This window comes from Equus przewalskii, chromosome 12, assembly GCF_037783145.1.
Source record: "Equus przewalskii isolate Varuska chromosome 12, EquPr2, whole genome shotgun sequence".
NCBI lineage: Eukaryota > Metazoa > Chordata > Mammalia > Perissodactyla > Equidae > Equus > Equus przewalskii.
Window position 1 is genome coordinate 38,209,979 of NC_091842.1, and position 17,219 is coordinate 38,227,197.

Consider the following 17,219-nt stretch of genomic DNA (forward strand, 5'->3'; position numbering starts at 1 on the left):
CAGACCGAACCTCCGAGATGGGCGGAGAGAAGGGAGGCGGGGACCTGGTTCCCTAAGTGGGGGCCCGCGGGACCTCTGAGCAGCCCCTAAGGGTCAAGAATTCGTCGTATTCGGGTAAAGCTGTTACCATGCGGGCATCTAGGAACATTTTTTTTTCAAAGTTTTAAGATAACTTCAAAATACACTGAGATAACAATTTGGGTGAATTTCATAAGCATAATGTTGAGAAAAGAGGTCAGATGCCAGAGGGCACACTGGCTGGCTCCATTTATAAAATCAAAACTACTCTTTGCTGTTAAGTCAGGAGAGGGACCTGCCTTGGAGGGTCCGGGGTGAGTGGGAGGGGGCCAGCGGGGAGCTGGAGGGGGTCGTGCATCATGTTCTGTTTCTTGATCCGTGTGCTGGTAACCGGGGTGTGTTCCATTTGGGAAAACCCGTCAAGCAGCAAACGTATTCATTTTTCGGGATGTATGTTGTATTTGAATAAAACATTTAAAAGAGAGAGAGAGAGAAGAGAAAAGGACAAAGAAGGAAGTAAAAACCATAATGATTCTAAGTGCCCATAGTAGGAAGGGATGGTTTCTCCACTGACCCGCCCATTTCACCTCCAAAGTAGGCACCTCGGAGTTTAGTGTGTGTCCCTGTCACAGCCATTGACTTTGAAAGGGGTCACCCTGCTGAGAAACATTGAGGGCGTGTTGGTAAAGCCACTCCTACTGCCCCACCTTGAGAGCTGGCCCGGAATCTGCCTGGGGCCTGCCTCACCCGCTCACGCATTTGACGGAAAAGAGAAAGCAGCACTTCCTGCCTTGCTAAGAGCTTGGACAGGGCAGCACCCGCTGGGCAGGGCAGCCCTGTGTTGATGTGGTTCCCCAGCCACCCTACAGCCCAGCTCAGGTCTTGGCACATTTCTCATTGGCATCTCACAATAGCCCTCTGACTCCCCTTTTTACAGATAAGGACATTGAAGGTCACACCATTAGTGAGTATGTGGCAGAGGAAGAGCTTTGAACCTGAGCTGAAGATGGGAAGGAAGGACGGGTAAATATGTAGAGATGGAAGGGATGGGCAGACGCACACGGTGGGCAGCCTCGTTAATGCCCCAGCTCCCAGGGAGACCCCTGCCTTCACTGCATGTGCTGGGGGTGGGAGGCTGGAACACATGCTCTGCCCACTCGGTCCACCCTCTGTGGTGGGACAGGCTGGGGTCTGGAGACCTCAGCCTCATGGGTTCCCTGATCTTGATCAAGGAACTGTCGATCAAGTGGCTTTCCTGACCTGTAAGTTAAGGGAGGGGACTTCACCTCTCAGAGAGCCCCTCTTGCTCTGACGATCTGAGCAGATAAGGACTAGGCACCGTAGTCAAGACAAGCCAAGAGTAAATGCCTGGCTTGGGAAGATGAAACCCTGATTGGAAAAGGAATGGGATCATTTTCCTGTGGAGACAGGAGCAAGATGCATCACCAGCCGGGGATGCTTCAGAGCTGGGCCAGCCCTGCTTGTCCTGGTTGCCCCGTTGGCCTTCATCACATGAAATTCAGTCCTTCCAGAGGGCAAGAGGGCATTGTTTTCCCTCCCAGAGACGGGAGACTGAACCCTGGCAGGCTTCCTCGATGGTTAAGATTGGACTCGGGCGCTGGAATCCCTGTGTCACCTCCTACTAGCTGTGGGACAGCGGGTCACAGTAAGTCACTTACTTCCTCAGAGCCAACGATTTTGTTTAGGGTATAAAAGGGCATAAGAAATAGTACCCTTTTCCGGGGCTGACACAGGATTAACAGAGTGATGATAGTGACAAGCTTCACCTGGAACATTCGTTCTCAATGGCACACCCAAGGGGGCAAAAAGTGGTTGGTGGGGAGGAAAAAGTACTTACTGTTTTTATGTATAAAGCACAGATCTAGACATAGCACACAAACAAATATACAGCATATCTACAGTATTAAAATTTCATGGGCATTCTGCACAAAACCTTGTGCATGAGGAGCCCTCGTACATCACTGGTCGGAATGTAAAATGGTGCAGCCACAGCAGGAGATTGTTTGGCGGTTCCTTGACAGGTTAAACATGGAATTCCCTTGTGATCCAGCAGTTGCAGTCCTAGGTATCAACCCAAGAGAACCAAAGGCAGGTTTTCAAATAGAAACTTGTAAATGAATGTTTCTATCAGCATTGTTCCCAATAACCGAAGGGTGAAAACAACTCAGATGTCCATCAACTGATGAATGGATGGCATGAGATCCATCCGTACAGTGGAATACTATTCATCCATGAAAAAGAATGGAGTTCCGACACTTGCTACAACTTGGATGAACCTGGAAGACCTTATGCTTGGTGACAGAAGTCAGAGACAAAAGGCGACAGATTGTAGGATTCCCTTTATATGAAATGTCCAGAATGGGTAAATCCACAGAAACAGAAAGTAGGCTAGAGGAGGCCAGGGGCTTGGGTGGGGGAAGGGGGTGACTGCTGATGGATATGAGGTTTCTTTTTGGAGTGATGGAAATGAATGAATGAAATAAATAAATAATGAATGAACGAATGATAAAGAAAGAAATAAAAAGGCTACAAAACCTGACCTAGCGGCTGCCCACAAAGAGCATCAGATGCACATTTTGGTGGCGGTGTTTTTATTATTCTTACAGATCTGTGATATGTTAACTGAACCCTTGGGGGCAGGTGTGTTTCTGAATTCAGAATGTTCTGGATTTTGGAGAGGTCATATGGCACACGTACACGGAACAGTCCCAGCATGTTTTGGAACACACCCAGGAAGCCAACATGAAAATTTCCACAGAGTGAGCAGAATTTCACACCAGGGGAGCCACGCCAGCGCTCTGGGTCCTCACTGTCCGGTACAGGAGTGCATGTGGCTGCGGGGCTTGTGAAGGGTGGCTCGCCCGAGCCGAAATGTGCCACGAGTGTGAAACACTGCCTGGGTTTCGAAGACTTCGTATGAGAAAGCTGACATTAAAGAAAAAAATGTAGGAGCCGGCCCAGTGGCGCAGCAGTTAAGTGCGCACGTTCCACTTCGGCGGCCCAGGGGTTCGCAGGTTCGGATGCAGACATGGCACTGCTTGGCAAGCCATGCTGTGGCAGGCGTCCCACATATAAAGTAGAGGGAGATGGGCACGGATGTTAGCTCAGGGCCAGTCTTCCTCAGCAAAAAGAGGAGGATTGGCAGCAGATGTTAGCTCAGGGCTAATCTTCCTCAAAAAAGAAAAAGAAAAAAATGTAAAAAATTTAGTCATTTTCATATTGATTACAAGTTGAAATGGTAATATTTTGGATGTATCGGTTCAAATAAAATAGACTGTTAAAATTCATTTCACCTGCTTCTTTTTGCTTTTTTTAATGTGCCTGCTAGAACATTGTGAGGTGCCCATGCAGCTCTCCTTTGTGGCTTGCATTCTGTTTCTGCTGAGCGGGCACTGCTGGAAGGAATCTTCCAACAGTTCGCAGGTGTGCCCTCAAATGAGCTTATTCCAAACTTATTTAAAAAAGAACTTTGTGGGGCCAGCCGAGTGGTTGGGTTTGCATGCTCCGCTTCCACAGCCTGGTTGGGTTGGGTGCAGATCCCAAGCGCAGACCCACACACCAGTCATCAAGCCATGCTGTGGCAGCATCCCACATACAAAGTGGAGGAGGATTGGCACAGATGTTAGCTCAGAGCCAATCTTCCTCACCAAAAAAAAAAAAAAAAAACCTTTGCATTTCAGTGCTCTTGAATATCTAGGTTTCTAACTACAATTGCTAGATCAAAGATGTTGTCCGTGGGCCTGGAGAATCTGGGGTGAGAAGGAAGGGTGGGGGCTCCTCTCCCTGGCCCTACACCAGCTGGCTCCATGTCCGGTGCTGGCCAGACCACCGGGCGCCCGGGCTGCTGGGTCAGCCCTGCCCCCGCGGGGGAAGGGGAGGAGGAGGAGGTGGGAGGAGGAGGCAGCAGAGGGCGTGTGTGCTCTCCCAGCGAGCAGACGCCAGCCATGGCCAGCCTGGGGCTCCTGCTCCTGCTCTTGCTGCTGGCACCACGGCCCCTGTGGCCCTCCTCGCTGCCCCCGCCGGACACCCCAGAGGGCAAGGCCACCATCGCGGGCTTCATCCTCTCTGCGCTGGAGAGAGCCACCTCTTTCCTGCAGGAGAGGCTGCCTGAAGTCAACCTGGACGGCGTGGTGGGGTTCCGGGTGCTGGAAGGTGGGTGCGCTCGTTCCCCTGGCCCGGCCGCCCAGAAAACCAGTTCTCAGCCTGCCACCTGCCTGCTCTGCACCCCTGGGAACTGGCCACCTCCTGACTCCTGAATTGTCTGCTTTGACGATAAGGAAAGAGGGGTTGGGGGCAGCTTGCTCCTTTGGGGCATCTGGGCGCCACTGTTCCCAAGTTTTTTGGGAAGCAGGAAGGATTCAAAGGCCACACAAGGAAAGATCTGGAAATTATTATTTTCCCGGGAAGAAAGGACCCATTTGACAATCCCTCCCTCCTGATATGCCACGAACGAGGCGGGCAGAGGGAGTGTGCCCTTTGAAGGGGTGTTGCCGGGAGGGTGGCTACTGACAGAAGGGGGACCCTCAACATGGGGTTCCAGTCCTGGCTGCCCCCACTTCCAGCCAAAGCTGCCTGGAGGCTCGGAGAAAAGAGCCAAGTGTTTGTTCTGCTCTGAGGGATATAAGATCCCCTGAGGGGGGCTGGAGATGGGCCAAGGCAAACAGGAGCCGCCCCCACACAAACCAAGGAGTTGGAGTTGTGTGAGCCCCTCCCCCAGGCCACCCCAACCTACTACCTGCCTACGTGACAAAGAGCCAAGAGCCAGCTTTCGGTCAGCCTGGGGTCTGGCCGGCCCGCTCTCACTCTGCATCAACCGTGCAGCTTCCCGCCCCCAGGACGCCAGGTCCCAGCGCAAGGGGGGGCTCTGGGACGGGGCTGCATCTGTCCCGGCCTGTGTCCACACCCTGAGCTCCCAGGCCCCATCCTGGAGGCCCCCAAGATCCTAGCCCCTCCCCTGCAGGCCAGGACCAGGGTGTGGCAATGCAGACGGCACCGGCTCCTTCATTAATTCCAGCCGTGGCTCACAACTCCTCTAGGAGCTGGTAACAAAGCACGGCCGGCTTGCCCATCAGGCACACAATACCTTTAGGGGCCCATGAAAACGTTTTAGTTTCTCTTAAAACCAGAAAAAGAAATTAACTAAGTCAACAAAAATGCTCTAATAGATAGTATAAACATATCCATCTTCGTACCAACACAGTCACAAGACGCAATCTTTAATGTATTTTGTTTCAATGGAGAAAAGGACCCACAGAGACAAAAGTCTCTGGGCCACATCCCATGATGTGGCCCCTCAAAGGAGAGCTGGGCGCTTCCTGGCCACCTGCCATGTGTCCTCACCAAACAGCCCAGAGAGGGAGGTGCCCTGTTTTGCTCCTCCTGCAGGTGGGGAAACTGAGGCACAGAGAGGCTCAGTAGCCTCCTGATGCCTCACAGCCAGACAGATGGTGGGTCCAGGATCCCACCTCGCCTGCTGTGACAGCCCGTGAGGGCAGGTGCGTCGTATTCACTCCTGGTCAGCCCTCGGCGCCAGCTCAGCGCTGGGCGAGGAGCAGTGGTTGGTAAAACTTCCTAGGATGAGGCAACAGACGTCTCAGCTGCAGCCCCACAGGTCTGTCGGTTCCTCATGGACAGAGAAGGGGGGGCAGGTGGCTCCCTGGGCTGCATGCTTTCTGGGGCGCACGCCATAGTAAAAGCCAAAGTGCGTAAGAACCCCCTAGGTGCTGGCCCCCCGGGTGCATGCGTCAGGGGTCTCACGGGATTCTTCCCACAACCCTCTCAGTCAGTCCATCATTATCATCCCGTGGAACCAGGGAGGGGATGGGCTGCAGAGAACGTCCAAGGTCACACAGCGGGTAAGTGAGGGAGGTGGGCTCGAACCCTCCTCTGTCTGACTCTCCTTACAGGGTGGGGCTGCCTGGGAAGGAGGGAAGTGGGGGTCCACGCCAGCACATACCAGCCTCAGACCGGGGCCGCCCCCTCCTGGGGAGGCCTCTCCTGCCATCTGCCTGCTCCCCTCTCCAGAGCTGGGCCCCCTCGCCTTGCAGTAATCTATCGCTGAAGAGCAAATTACCCCGGAACTTCGCTGCTTCAAACAATAACGCCATTTCCGTGCATCCAGAATCCAGGAGCGGCGTAGCTGGGCGGTTCTGGCTCAGGGTCTCCCATGGGGTTGAGTCGAGATGTCAGCCAGGGCTGTGGTCATCTGAAGGCTGGACCGGGGCAGGAGGAGCTGTCTCGCTCCCTCAGAGGCCTGGCAAGTTGGTGCCGGCTGTTGGCAGGAGCCCTCGGCTCCTCAGCACATGGACGTCTCCACGGGGCCACCTGAGTGCCCTCACAATGTGGCAGCCTCTTCCCCCGGAGCCAGTGGCCCAGGAGAGAGCAAGGCGGAAGCCTCAAGGTCTTTTATGACTGAGCCTTCATTTCCCCAATATCTTACTGGTTTCACTGGTCAGCCCCGTTCAATGTGGGAGGGGGCTGAAAGGGCGTGAACACCAGCTGACCGCCACAGCACTCTTCATGAGGGTCCGACCTTCATTCCTGGGCCCCCTTGGGAGGGAGAGAAATGAGGTCACCTTTTTTTTTTTGCAGGGGGACTAAAGCAGCAACAGAATATCCGTTGATCTGCTGGGTGGTCTCTGCTTGGGGCCATGGCCCTAAGAGAGCAAAGGGACCCTCCAGCTGGCTCCAGCAGCCGTGATGGGGTTCCAGGATGTGGCAGCAGCTGCCACACACGCAGGGGGACATAGGAACAAGGCTCAGGACCCAGGTCGCCATGAGGTCGGGTCGGGTTCTCCTGGTCTCACTGATGACCGGGGCAGCCCATGTGGGTGACACTATAGCGCCTCCGTCTGCTGCTACAGCCAAGTGCTCAGGGAGGGGCCAGGGCAGGGGAGGGGCGTCACAGAGCCCCTCACCCCACAGCCCTGCTCACACCCTCCTTAAGCCTCTCCCACCCTCCCCCACACAGTTCTCCACCTGAAGGCAGCTGCCCTCCTCACCTCTCGCCCTCCCAGCCCTGTGCTGTTGCTCTCCCTCCATCTCCTCTCTGGCCACCTCTTCTCCCGTCTCTGACCACCATTCTCTCCCACCCCTGCAGGGCCACTGCTAGTCCAGTCCACAGGGCACCTTTGTGAGGATTAGAAAAAGGCACCCCCTTCCTTGAGTCACTTGACTGCTGTCTGCTGGAAAATTGTCTTAATATATATACAAACACATGATAGGAATGGACGTTGCCCTTGTGCAGTGTGCGACCTGCTCAACTGTACACAGTGGCTCTCCACCCTGCCATCTGAATCCCTCTCTCATTTTTTTTCTCCTGTACAGCAGAAGTTAAGTCTCCCTCATAATACTAATAGCTAAACTTTATTAAGTGCCTCTTTGGTGCCATGGACAATGATAAGTCCTCTCTATGCACTAGTTCATTTAATCCTTGCAAACCCCCCAAGAAGCAAGGACTATCATTAGCCCCATTTTATAGATGAAGAAAGTGAAATGGAGAGAAAATAAATGACTTTCTCTGGTCACCCAACAAGAAAGTATGAGGGGGGCTGGCCCGTTGGCACAGCGGTTAAGTGATCACATTCCACTTCAGTGGCCCCGGGTTCACCAGTTCGGATCCCAGGTGCAGACATGGCACTGCTTGGCAAGCCATGCCATGGTAGGCGTCCCATATATAAAGTAGAGGAAGATGGGCATGGATGTTAGCTCAGGGCCAGTCTTCCTCAGCAAAAAGAGGAGGATTGGCAGATGTTAGCTCAGGGCTGATCTTCCTCAAAAAAAAAAAAAGTATGAGAGTCAGGATTTGAACCCAGGCCCACTTCCAGAAATCAAGCTCTTAGCCAATACCTTCTGTCATCGTGGCTCCACCCCGACCCCCAACCCAGCTGAGCCCCACAGAGGCCTGATTTCCAGTAAGCTCAGCACGCTCTTTCCCCTCGGGAGCTGGAGGAGGCAGAGGTCCTCCCGCAGTGTCACAACTTAAGATATGTTTTCCTGTCCACGTGGTTCGTCACATGGTGGAACGAATGAACTCTGCTCCCTCCCAGGGCAGCTACAAGGCGTCCAAGAGAAGTGGGCCCGGGACCCCCTCCTGCAGCCACTGAACCTGCGTGTGAGGAAGCTGGCAGCCAGGCTGGCGCCTCTCCTCCACAGATCCATTTTCTACCTCAGGCTGAGTGACCCCGAGTACCTGCGAGGTAAGAGCGTGGGGTGGATGTCATTTCTTCGGGAACAGGGCAGCTGGGGATGTTCCTGAAATGACCTGGGGCAGGTGCCCTAGGGTGCCAGGGAGGGTTGGGGACCATCGGTAGCCAGCTGCGTCCTGTCAGCCAAGCACACCGCAGGCTGACCCTGGGGGCTGTTCGGTCATCCTTGACTTCAGGGTGAGATGACCTCTCCCACCCACACAGAGGGGGCGGGAAGGAGGGACTATGTCTCCTCGAATTTGTCCAGCTCATGCGCAGGCCTGGGGGCCTTCACCCTGGACCAGAGGGGAGGGGAGGGTCTGTCGCAGAGGGTGCGACATCTAAAAGGTAATTTGACCCTTTGCACGGCAAATGTTAGCATCTTGCCAGTATCTCTTTTGTGGCTTGTAATGCTAAGTCTTTGTCTTGTTGTCGGCCTTCAGTTACTCTACTAAGGGCCCCCCTGTAAGCCTGGCCTGAGTGGTTCCTGGGTTGGGGGTGGTGGGGGGATCATTGGCCAGACCACAGCCCCACTGCATGACCACACCCCAGCCGTCTGTAGGTCTGGCCTGCCTCTCTGCAGTCAGGTCCCCCACCCTCTCCCAGGCCTGGTCCCTAAGACCATCCGTGCCTGTGGCAACCTAAAGAAGCCCCTTTGCTGGGCATCTGTTTTATAAGAGCTCCACTTTCCAACCCAACCAGAGGAGGCGACTAGCCCTTTTTACACGTCTCAAGCTTCCATGGAATACAGTGGATTCCTCCCAGCCTGCCCCAACCCTGTTCCTATTGATTTTTTCTTAATGTTCTTTTAGCAGAAGCTTCCTGAGTGTTTCAAAGGCAACGCCCATCCAGCAGGTGGGCCTTACAGCTCCGAGCAGGCACCCGGGTGTGGTCAGGGCTGCCCCGGGAGGGACATCCAGTTCCTTGGCTCCGAGCCACAGGAGCTTGGGGGCCGTGAAGCAGAGCGTGGTCTGCCCCCGCCCCCTCCTCTCTGCCAGAGTTCCAGCCAACCATCCAGCCCGGGTTTTGGAAGCTCCCACAGGCCTGGACCCACACCAACGCCTCCATGGTCTACCCCACCTTCCAGCCCGAGGACTCCTTCTCAGAGGAATACAGTGACTTGTGCCTGGTGCAGCTGCTGGGAACCGGGTGGGTCCCCTGGACTTGCCCCGATTTCCAAAAACCCAAAAGAGCTTGCTCTCAGCCTGTCCTCCTGTCCCACTCACTCTGCAGCTCCCCACGGGTTTGTGCAAAACCAGGCTCAGCCCCCTCCCCGCAGAGCCGCCCTGACCCCGCCCTCTCCCACCCCACCACGAGTGGCTTCCAGCCCGGTGCAACCCCCACCCCCCTTGCGCCCCCACCCCCACCTCCTGGCAGGCCGCCACACCGGAGGGATCATTTCTAAACCGCAGCTGAACACCCCACCGCCAGCGTGAACCTCCTGTTGTTCTCAGGAGGAAGCCTCAATTCCCGCTGCCCTTCCATGTCCGCAGGCCCCTCCGTCCAGCCCCTGGGGCCTCTTTTCAGACCCTCAAAGGCACCGGCTCCTTCCCTCTTCTAAGCCTCTCCCTTTGCCACAGTCGCTACCGGGGGGGCCTCTTCCCACCCTGCCCCACCCCATCTGCTGTGCCTAAGTAAGTCTGCTCCCACTTCGGGGCCAGCTCCAGCCTCTTTCCTCCAGAACCTTCGCTGACCCCACTGCGGAGGCTGACCTCCCATGCTGGGCTGGCTCTCCTGGCACCATTTGCAGCCACAGAGGCAGCGTACATTTGTTTTAGGGTTCTGCCACCCCAAGGGGCTGTAGATCTCAGACTCACTCGCTATTTTATCCCTCTGTGCAGTGGGCCTTGCGCAGACCCCCCCAGGGCAGCCGTGGGTGCAGGGACCCATCCTGGGACAGGAGGGGCAGCAGGTGCCGGGGCCCCCATCCTCTCAGCATCCTTCAGAGAGGCGTTGGGGCCAGGACACAGCTGGGCTCGCAGAGGGGCTGAGCTCCAGTTGCCCCGTGGTGCTCTGTCCCTGTTGGGGGCAGGCCTGGCACAGAGGGAATGGGCATGCAGGGTCCAGACCCCAAGCTGTCTGGGTTCAGGGATGTGCTGTTTAGGGCAGTGCTTGGGGAAGTTGCAGCCCTCTGGGGCTCCCCCAACCCAGGATAGCACCAGCATCACCTCCCCCATGCCAAGGGTCCCAGATTTAGCCGATCAAGACACAGAATACCTGTGTTTTATCTGGCAGCCCCCTGAGCCCAGCTGGGTGCCTGGAACCTACAGGGGGTCCTGATAACTAGTGGAGGAATGGGCCCAGGGAAGGCTCCAGGCGCTCGGCTCCCTTTAGGACACTCCTAACAGCCTGGAACCATCTCCCCCAGGGCGGACGACAGGCAGCCCTGCAGACTCTCAGACTTCTGCAGGACCCTCATGACCAGACCCGGCTGCTCAGGCTACTGCCTGTCGCACCAGCTGCTCTTCTTCCTCTTGGCCAGAATGGTGAGTGCCAGGCGATGCCCCCGGGAGAGAAGGAACCATAAAAAGGGGCTGGTGGGGGGCCGGCCCAGTGGTGCAGGAGCAGCTAATTGCGCACGCGTGTTCTGCTTCGGCAGCCCGGGGTTCACTGGTTCGAATCCCAGGTGCAGACATGGCACCGCTTGGCAAAAAGCCATGCTGTGGTCGGCATCCCATGGGTACAGTAGAGGAAGATGGGCATGGATGTTAGCTGAGGGCCAGTCTTCCTCAGCAAAAAGTGGAGGATTGGCCGCAGATGTTAGCTCAGGGCTAATCTTCCTCAAAAAAAGAAAAAAAAGGGGGGGGCTGGTGGCCGTGTGGTTTTGTACGTTACACACCAGGAAAATAAGCGGGTTTTTGGACTTGTGCTTCGGGCATCAGGAGGAAGGTAGCCAGCCATCCATTGGCTATAAAATTGAACCAAACTATGGGAGGGGAGGAGTGGCTTGGGATTCTATTGGACACAGAGGTTTGCATGCTGGACTGGACCACAGGCCATCAGAAAAACAAAAACAGAGAGAGGGAGTCAGAGAAGCAGCAGAAAGAACGCAGCCGACAACAACCAGTGGAAAAGGACTTAGAATGTGTAGTCAGTCGTCAATAGGCGCTCCCAGAAAACCAAACCAGCCCCGCCCCCACCTCTTTAGCGCCCGCCCAAGAGCTCAAATTTTGCTGAATAATCATCATTTTTAAACATATATTTATTTATAGAGAAAGGTAGGGCTCATTACCTCTATCCAAAAATGTTGTTCGAAGTCCAGAAATTCTTAGCCGAGAAGGAACTCGCTGTTTTTGTTTGACAGGCTTTTTTATTATTATTTATTTGCAAACCATCATAGACTAGTATTTTTGTAAATCCAATAAAAACCAAATAATGAGGAAAGGTATTTTGATTAGATTCGGCAGGTAGAAAGTGATCCATTGCCACAGAAGTTTCTCAAGCCTGTTCTCATCTCCTGTCCTCCTCTCCCGGCCACCGGTCCACAGCCCACACTTTGAGTAGCACTGTTAGTGTGGAACCAGAATGAATGATGACAGCTAGCAGCTTTAGGGCCCCCTAGTGTCGGGGGTCGCCTCGGGCACTTCCCAGTTATGGTCTCGCCCACCCACAGGAGCACCCCTCTGGTGTAGCTCTCCCCTCGAGGCACTGCCCTTTCCATGAGAAGACCCTTGAGGCTCAGAGAGGTTAATATAGCCGGCCAAGGTCACACAGCTCCTGAGTAGCACAGCCAGGACTGGAAGCCAGCTCTCTCTGACCCCTAGTGCCTGAGCCCCCAGCAGGGAGTGTGGGTGAGGAAGAAATTCTGGGAAAAGGGAAACGATCAGCCCCGAATGCAGCCACTTGCAAGACTGGCTCAGAACTGCAAGTGTTTTCCCGTGACAGAGTCTGTCTCATCCAGACCGCCAACCTCCTTGTCTCTCGGTGTCTGTTCCCCCAGAAGGGATGCATGGAGGGGCTGTTCCACCAGACCCAGCTCTACATGAACCTCTTCTGTGCCAACATGATGGACCTGAACCAGAGAGCTGAGGCCATCGGATATGCCTACTCAACCCGGGACATCTTCATGGAAAACAGTGGGCCCCGGCGTGTTGCCCTGGGGACAGAGCAGCAGGGTGTCCCCAATTCCGGGCACACGCACATGTGCATGCGTGCACACACACAGACACAGAGCAGGGCTGCCAGGTTTAGCAAATAAAAACACAGGGTGCCCAGGTACGTCTGAACTTCAGATAAGCAATGAATACATTTTTAGTATAAGTATATCTCAGACGTTACATGGGATATACTTATACTTTAAATGCTTATTCATGTTTATCAGAATCTCAAATTTAACTGGGCATCCTCTGTTCTCTCTGCCACTGTGTGCTTCCTGCCCCCAAAGGCTGACCCAGTGATGGAGCTCTGGACAGACTGACTGCCCAGCTGATGGCAAACCCTCAAAGCCTTAGAGATGAGGCAGAAAGGGGGTCCCTGGCAGGCCGCTCCTTGGCTTGGGTGTCCAGATCCCTCTGCTGAGCCTGACTCTTGAGTGACCCCGACCAAGGCCCCAGGTGGGAGGCAGGATCCGGGCCTGGGTGCCCCTGCTCGCCAAGGCAGAGCCCCCGCCGCTTCCTTGCAGACACTACATGCACTGAGGCCCACCTCCCAGTGCTGCCCCACCCGGCAGGAGGAGGCAGGTGGTGCCAAGGTGGCCTTGGGGAGTGGCAGGAGGTGGGCATGGGGGGCAGGCCTGGAGAGGGTCCCCTGTCTTTGCTTCCAGTCATGCTCTGTGGAATCGCTGGCTTTTCTGACTTCTACAAGCTCCGGTGGCTGGAGGTCATTCTTGCCTGGCAGAAGCTGCGAGAAGGATGCTTCGGGACGCCTGGTGAGCTGCACTTCCATCCTGGCTGAGCACAAGACGGGGTTGGAGGGCTGGGGTCTTTTGGCCAGGTGGGGAAAGGATGCAGTGGTGTTAGTGGTGCGGAAAGAGATTTGCAACACCCATGTGCATGCACATGCACACGCACACACACACACACACACACACGGAAATGGGCTCAAAGCCCGAACTTTGCAGGATGGGAGGCAGTCTTGTCGGAAGACGTTGGTCCCCTACACCTGCATTAACAAATCTGTTTCTTCATCGAGTGTTCCCTAAGCACCTGCTGTGTGCCGGACACTGTTCTAGGCTCTGGGGAAACTGAGGCTCTGAGGGAAAGAGGCAGAGACCACCTACACAAACCAATAAGTGAAGTCATTGTGAGTTCTGATAAGGGCTGTGGTGGAGACGACAGGCTGAGAAAGAACAGAGCATCGGGGAGAGCTCTTTAGGTGGTGCGATCAGGGGGGGTGTCTGGGGGAGGCAGAGCAGGCAGCCATGAGACACTGGACAGCTGGTCCTCCTTGGAGTAAGTCACTTCACCTCTCTGAGCCTCAATTTCCCTGTGTGTAACTAACCGAGCATAACAATATCCACCTTCCTGAGCTGTAAGGAGTACACATAATGCACGTGAACCCCCCTGGCTGGTGCTGGGTACAGAGGAGGCTCCCAATAAATGCCAGCATCCTAAATGAGAAGCTTCGGATGCTCAAAGAGGCAACATTTTTTGAAATAAGATACAGTCGTGCATCACTTAACGATGGGGATACATTTTGAGAAATGCATCACTGGGCAATTTCATCATTGTGCGAACATGATAGCGTGTACTTACACAAACCTAGATGGTACAGCCTACCACACACCTAGGCTCCATGGTACTCATCCTCTGAGACCACCGTTTCCATCATTGACTGACACGTCATAATGCAGCACATGTAGTCTATTTTTAAAACAGAGGAGTTTATAAAATGAAGGTTCTCAGGACCCCAGACCGATAGCTTCCACAGGTGGAGGGTGGGGCTGCGGAACCTGCATCTTTAATGAGCTCCCCTGGTCATTCTGATCTGGGCGGTTGGGGGACCACAATTTGAGAAACATCAGTAGACGACAAACTTATGCCACGTGGAAGGATCTGCAGACAGGTGCTCGAGGAAGAGCCCCCAGATTCAGGAGAAGACCTGAGTTGCTTGAGGGGGAGGAGGTTTCGTGAGTAATGTTTAAAATCCATCCTGAGAAGTTCACCTTTCTGTCTTCTCCCAGATGCTGAAGATGAAGAATTATTGAGAGCAGTTGAACACCAACAGCATTTTTTGACAAGAGTGAAGAGGCGAGAAAAACAATTTACAGGTAATGAAAGTACCCAAGGGACCTTCTTGGCATGAAGCCGAGACACCCTGGAAAGGCTGTCATCGTCCACGGAAAACAGGCCCCCAGCATCACTGAAGGAAGGGCCTTTGTGTTTGGGAGGTTAGGGGAAGGGAAGGGGTCTCTGAGGCCCTCCTCTCAGAAAGTGGGGGGTCCAGAGTTACTGACTCCAGTGAAAGGTATATAAAAGAGAAGTTTCAGTGTATTATTGAAAAGCACAGAGATAACCCCTCTCTGCCAAGATCAAGTCAGGAAAACAGAACCTGCATCGAAAACTTCAGCAGAAGGAATTGAAGATAGGGAACTGGTCTCAGAGGTGTTACAAGAGCTGGCAATGAAAAAAAGTGAGAAAAGCCAGAGATTAACCACTGAGGGAAGCCACTGCCCCCGCCAGAGGCAGAGCTGGAGGGACTGTGGGAGGAGGTGGTGTCAGCAGAGGCTGCAGGGGTTGGACGTGGAGACAGAGAGAGCGGGAGAAACACCTCGGCTTCTCCCCTGCCTCTGCCTGTGTCTGCTGTTAGTCAAACCCAACTGGAAGCTGGTGGGCAAGGCATCCTGGGAAATGTAGTTTGGAGGGGTCAGTGCACCAGGGTTTGGAGCAAAGGAGGGCAGGGAGGAAATCTTTGAGCCAGCAGGCAAGTGACCATCACATCCCAGTGGCCACACATCCTGGTGTCCCCAGCTTACACCTGTTGTCCTGGAGCCATTAGGCATAGTGCCCCCCTTTCCTCCCGAAAGTGTCCTGGCTGAGATGATCAATAATGTGGTCAGTCCGCCAACGTAGAGAAACTGAGGCTAGGCTGTAACTATATTAGCAAAGGAAGAAAGGCCAGATATAATACAGAAGCTGGGGACAGAGGGAGAAAGAAGGAAGAGGAGACCTGATTTCAACTTTTCCTTGATAAAAAATCAATAACTTCTAGGCAAAAGCAGGAAGGGAGATGGAATCGCCAGCTCTGAGTAGATATCCAGCATCCACTGGTGAATGATTCGGGGAACCGTCAACCCTGCAGGCCTCGTCATCTACCTGCAGGCAGACAAGTTGGGGGAAGCACAAATCTGACGGGTCCATTTGGTTGCTGCCACCAAAGGTTGGGCAGGAGAAGGCAAAGCAGTTCTCCGGAGATTTCTAAAGGCCTCCTGCCCTTGGCTAGGCCTGCCTGACACGGGGGGGCTGCAGCTGCCCACGGCCGGGTGGTAGGGGGCCTGCTGTGCATGCCCTGGAGAGCTGGACACTAGAACTGTCCTGAGGGCTCGAGAGAGAGCTGCAGAAATCTCGAAGCCCAAGGTCCTTCCTGGGGCCCCTGCAGGTTGACCAATGACCTAGAAAACTGCACGGGAGGGAGCAGCCTGCTCTCCTCTTCACTATGACACACACCCATGCAGCAGGGGCAGCCGGTGTGGAGCTCTGAGCACAGGATTTGAAGTCAGGCTGCCTGGGCTCGAGTCTGCTTTTGCCCTTTACTCACCGTGGGAGTCGCTCAACTCTGAGCCTCAGTTTCTTCATCTGTAAAATGGGGCCAGACAGCGCCTCCTTCATAGGGCTGTTGGGGGTCAACATCAGGTCATTGGGCAAAGAGCTGCCACAGCATTTGGTGTTCGGTAGGCCACCGAGAAGCGTGGACGGCCAGGGTTAGAGATTAGTCTCCTTGAAATCTGCATTCTGCTCCCTCTAAGGGGCCTGCCTGGGGTCCTTCCCTTCTCCAAGACTGTGAGGGGAGAGGAAAGTCCTGGCTCCCCTCACCCGCCCAGAGACCAAAGGTGGGCAGCCCACCTTGAGTTCAGAGAACTGAATGACATCTAAGGGGTTTCTGTCACAGGCAGGTGCTCATGGTCACAAGGGACCCGGCAGGCCTGAGGCAGCAATGAGGGCGGCCGTGGGGGTGAAGAAATGAGCTGTGGAGTCACCAGGACCAGGACCTCGGCTCTGCTGCCTCAGCCTCAGTTTCCCCATCTGTATGGAACTATGAGAGGCTGTCCTAGGTCTCACGAGGGCCTGAGAGCAGGGGAAGGCGGGAGGGCGCTGGACAAGGGGGTGGGTCAGGTCCGATCCTGCAGGAGAGGGGCTCTGGAGCGGGAATCGTCCCACGGAGGCACCCCCAAGTTGGGGGCCAGCTTTTGTGTCCCTGTATTAGTAAGTCATCGGGACGAGGCTCCAATGGGTGCAAGACATCTCTCTGGAGAAGGGAGACATTAGCAGCCGACACTCACGGGGGTGGCAGATGGGTGCCCGGTCCAGCAAAGGGGATCAGCCGGCACCTGGCTGGCTGGGGGACTATCTGAAAAACTCACACGATGGAACTGCGGCTGCCACCCAGCCCTCACAGAGGGACTCTCTCCCCAGATGGCTGCTCCTCCCACAACACAGCCATGGCCGTGGCGGCCCTGGGCGGCTTCCTCTATGCCCTGGCAGAATACCCCCCGGGAAACGGGCAGTTGGGGCAGTCCATGCTGGCACCACCCAACGGCCACTGACACGCATGGTTCCACGCCTGCCACCCGCCAGGAAGACGAAACATGTGCCTTCAGTCCCTCCTTCCTTAAGTCCTGGGCCACATCCTGAGAAGGAGGCCGCTGAAGAAACAGACGAGTAGAGCAACCAGCTTCCTCCCCTGGGGAGCGGGGCTGGGATGCAGCCAGCGTGGGAGCAGGTGAATAAATCTAGAGTGAAGCTGAGCAGGGAGTCGAGTCTGGTTTCTCCGCCTTTTGCACAACTTCTGGGGCTCTCTTCTGAGTCCTCAACCCCGCTCCACACAAATTCTAAAGAG

General features: G+C 54.9%; 1 protein-coding gene and 1 long non-coding RNA gene across 2 annotated transcripts; both read left to right on the forward strand.

Annotated features, from left to right (window-relative positions):
• Position 1: 1 nt before the first annotated feature.
• On the forward strand, positions 2-3,326 carry LOC139074789 (uncharacterized). The gene is made up of 2 exons (XR_011524545.1): positions 2-114; positions 956-3,326. It is a non-coding gene; the product is annotated as an uncharacterized lncRNA (long non-coding RNA).
• A 589-nt stretch (positions 3,327-3,915) lies between these two features.
• Positions 3,916-17,127, forward strand: C12H16orf89 (chromosome 12 C16orf89 homolog). The gene is made up of 8 exons (XM_008538360.2): positions 3,916-4,191; positions 8,088-8,237; positions 9,224-9,374; positions 10,594-10,711; positions 12,166-12,301; positions 12,988-13,092; positions 14,347-14,433; positions 16,796-17,127. Exons 1-8 carry the CDS (start codon positions 3,984-3,986, stop codon positions 16,924-16,926), a joined length of 1,086 nt encoding a protein of 361 aa, XP_008536582.1. The 5' UTR covers positions 3,916-3,983; the 3' UTR covers positions 16,927-17,127.
• Positions 17,128-17,219: the final 92 nt, after the last annotated feature.

Bases quoted from the DNA above. Each gene is read 5' to 3' on its own strand.
- C12H16orf89 (XM_008538360.2), top strand. From the start codon at position 3,984: ATGGCCAGCCTGGGGCTCCTGCTCCTGCTCTTGCTGCTGGCACCACGG. The intron at 9,375-10,593 runs GTGGGTCCCCTG...CATCTCCCCCAG, and splicing joins GTGCAGCTGCTGGGAACCGG to GGCGGACGACAGGCAGCCCT. The intron at 10,712-12,165 runs GTGAGTGCCAGG...CTGTTCCCCCAG, and splicing joins TCTTCCTCTTGGCCAGAATG to AAGGGATGCATGGAGGGGCT.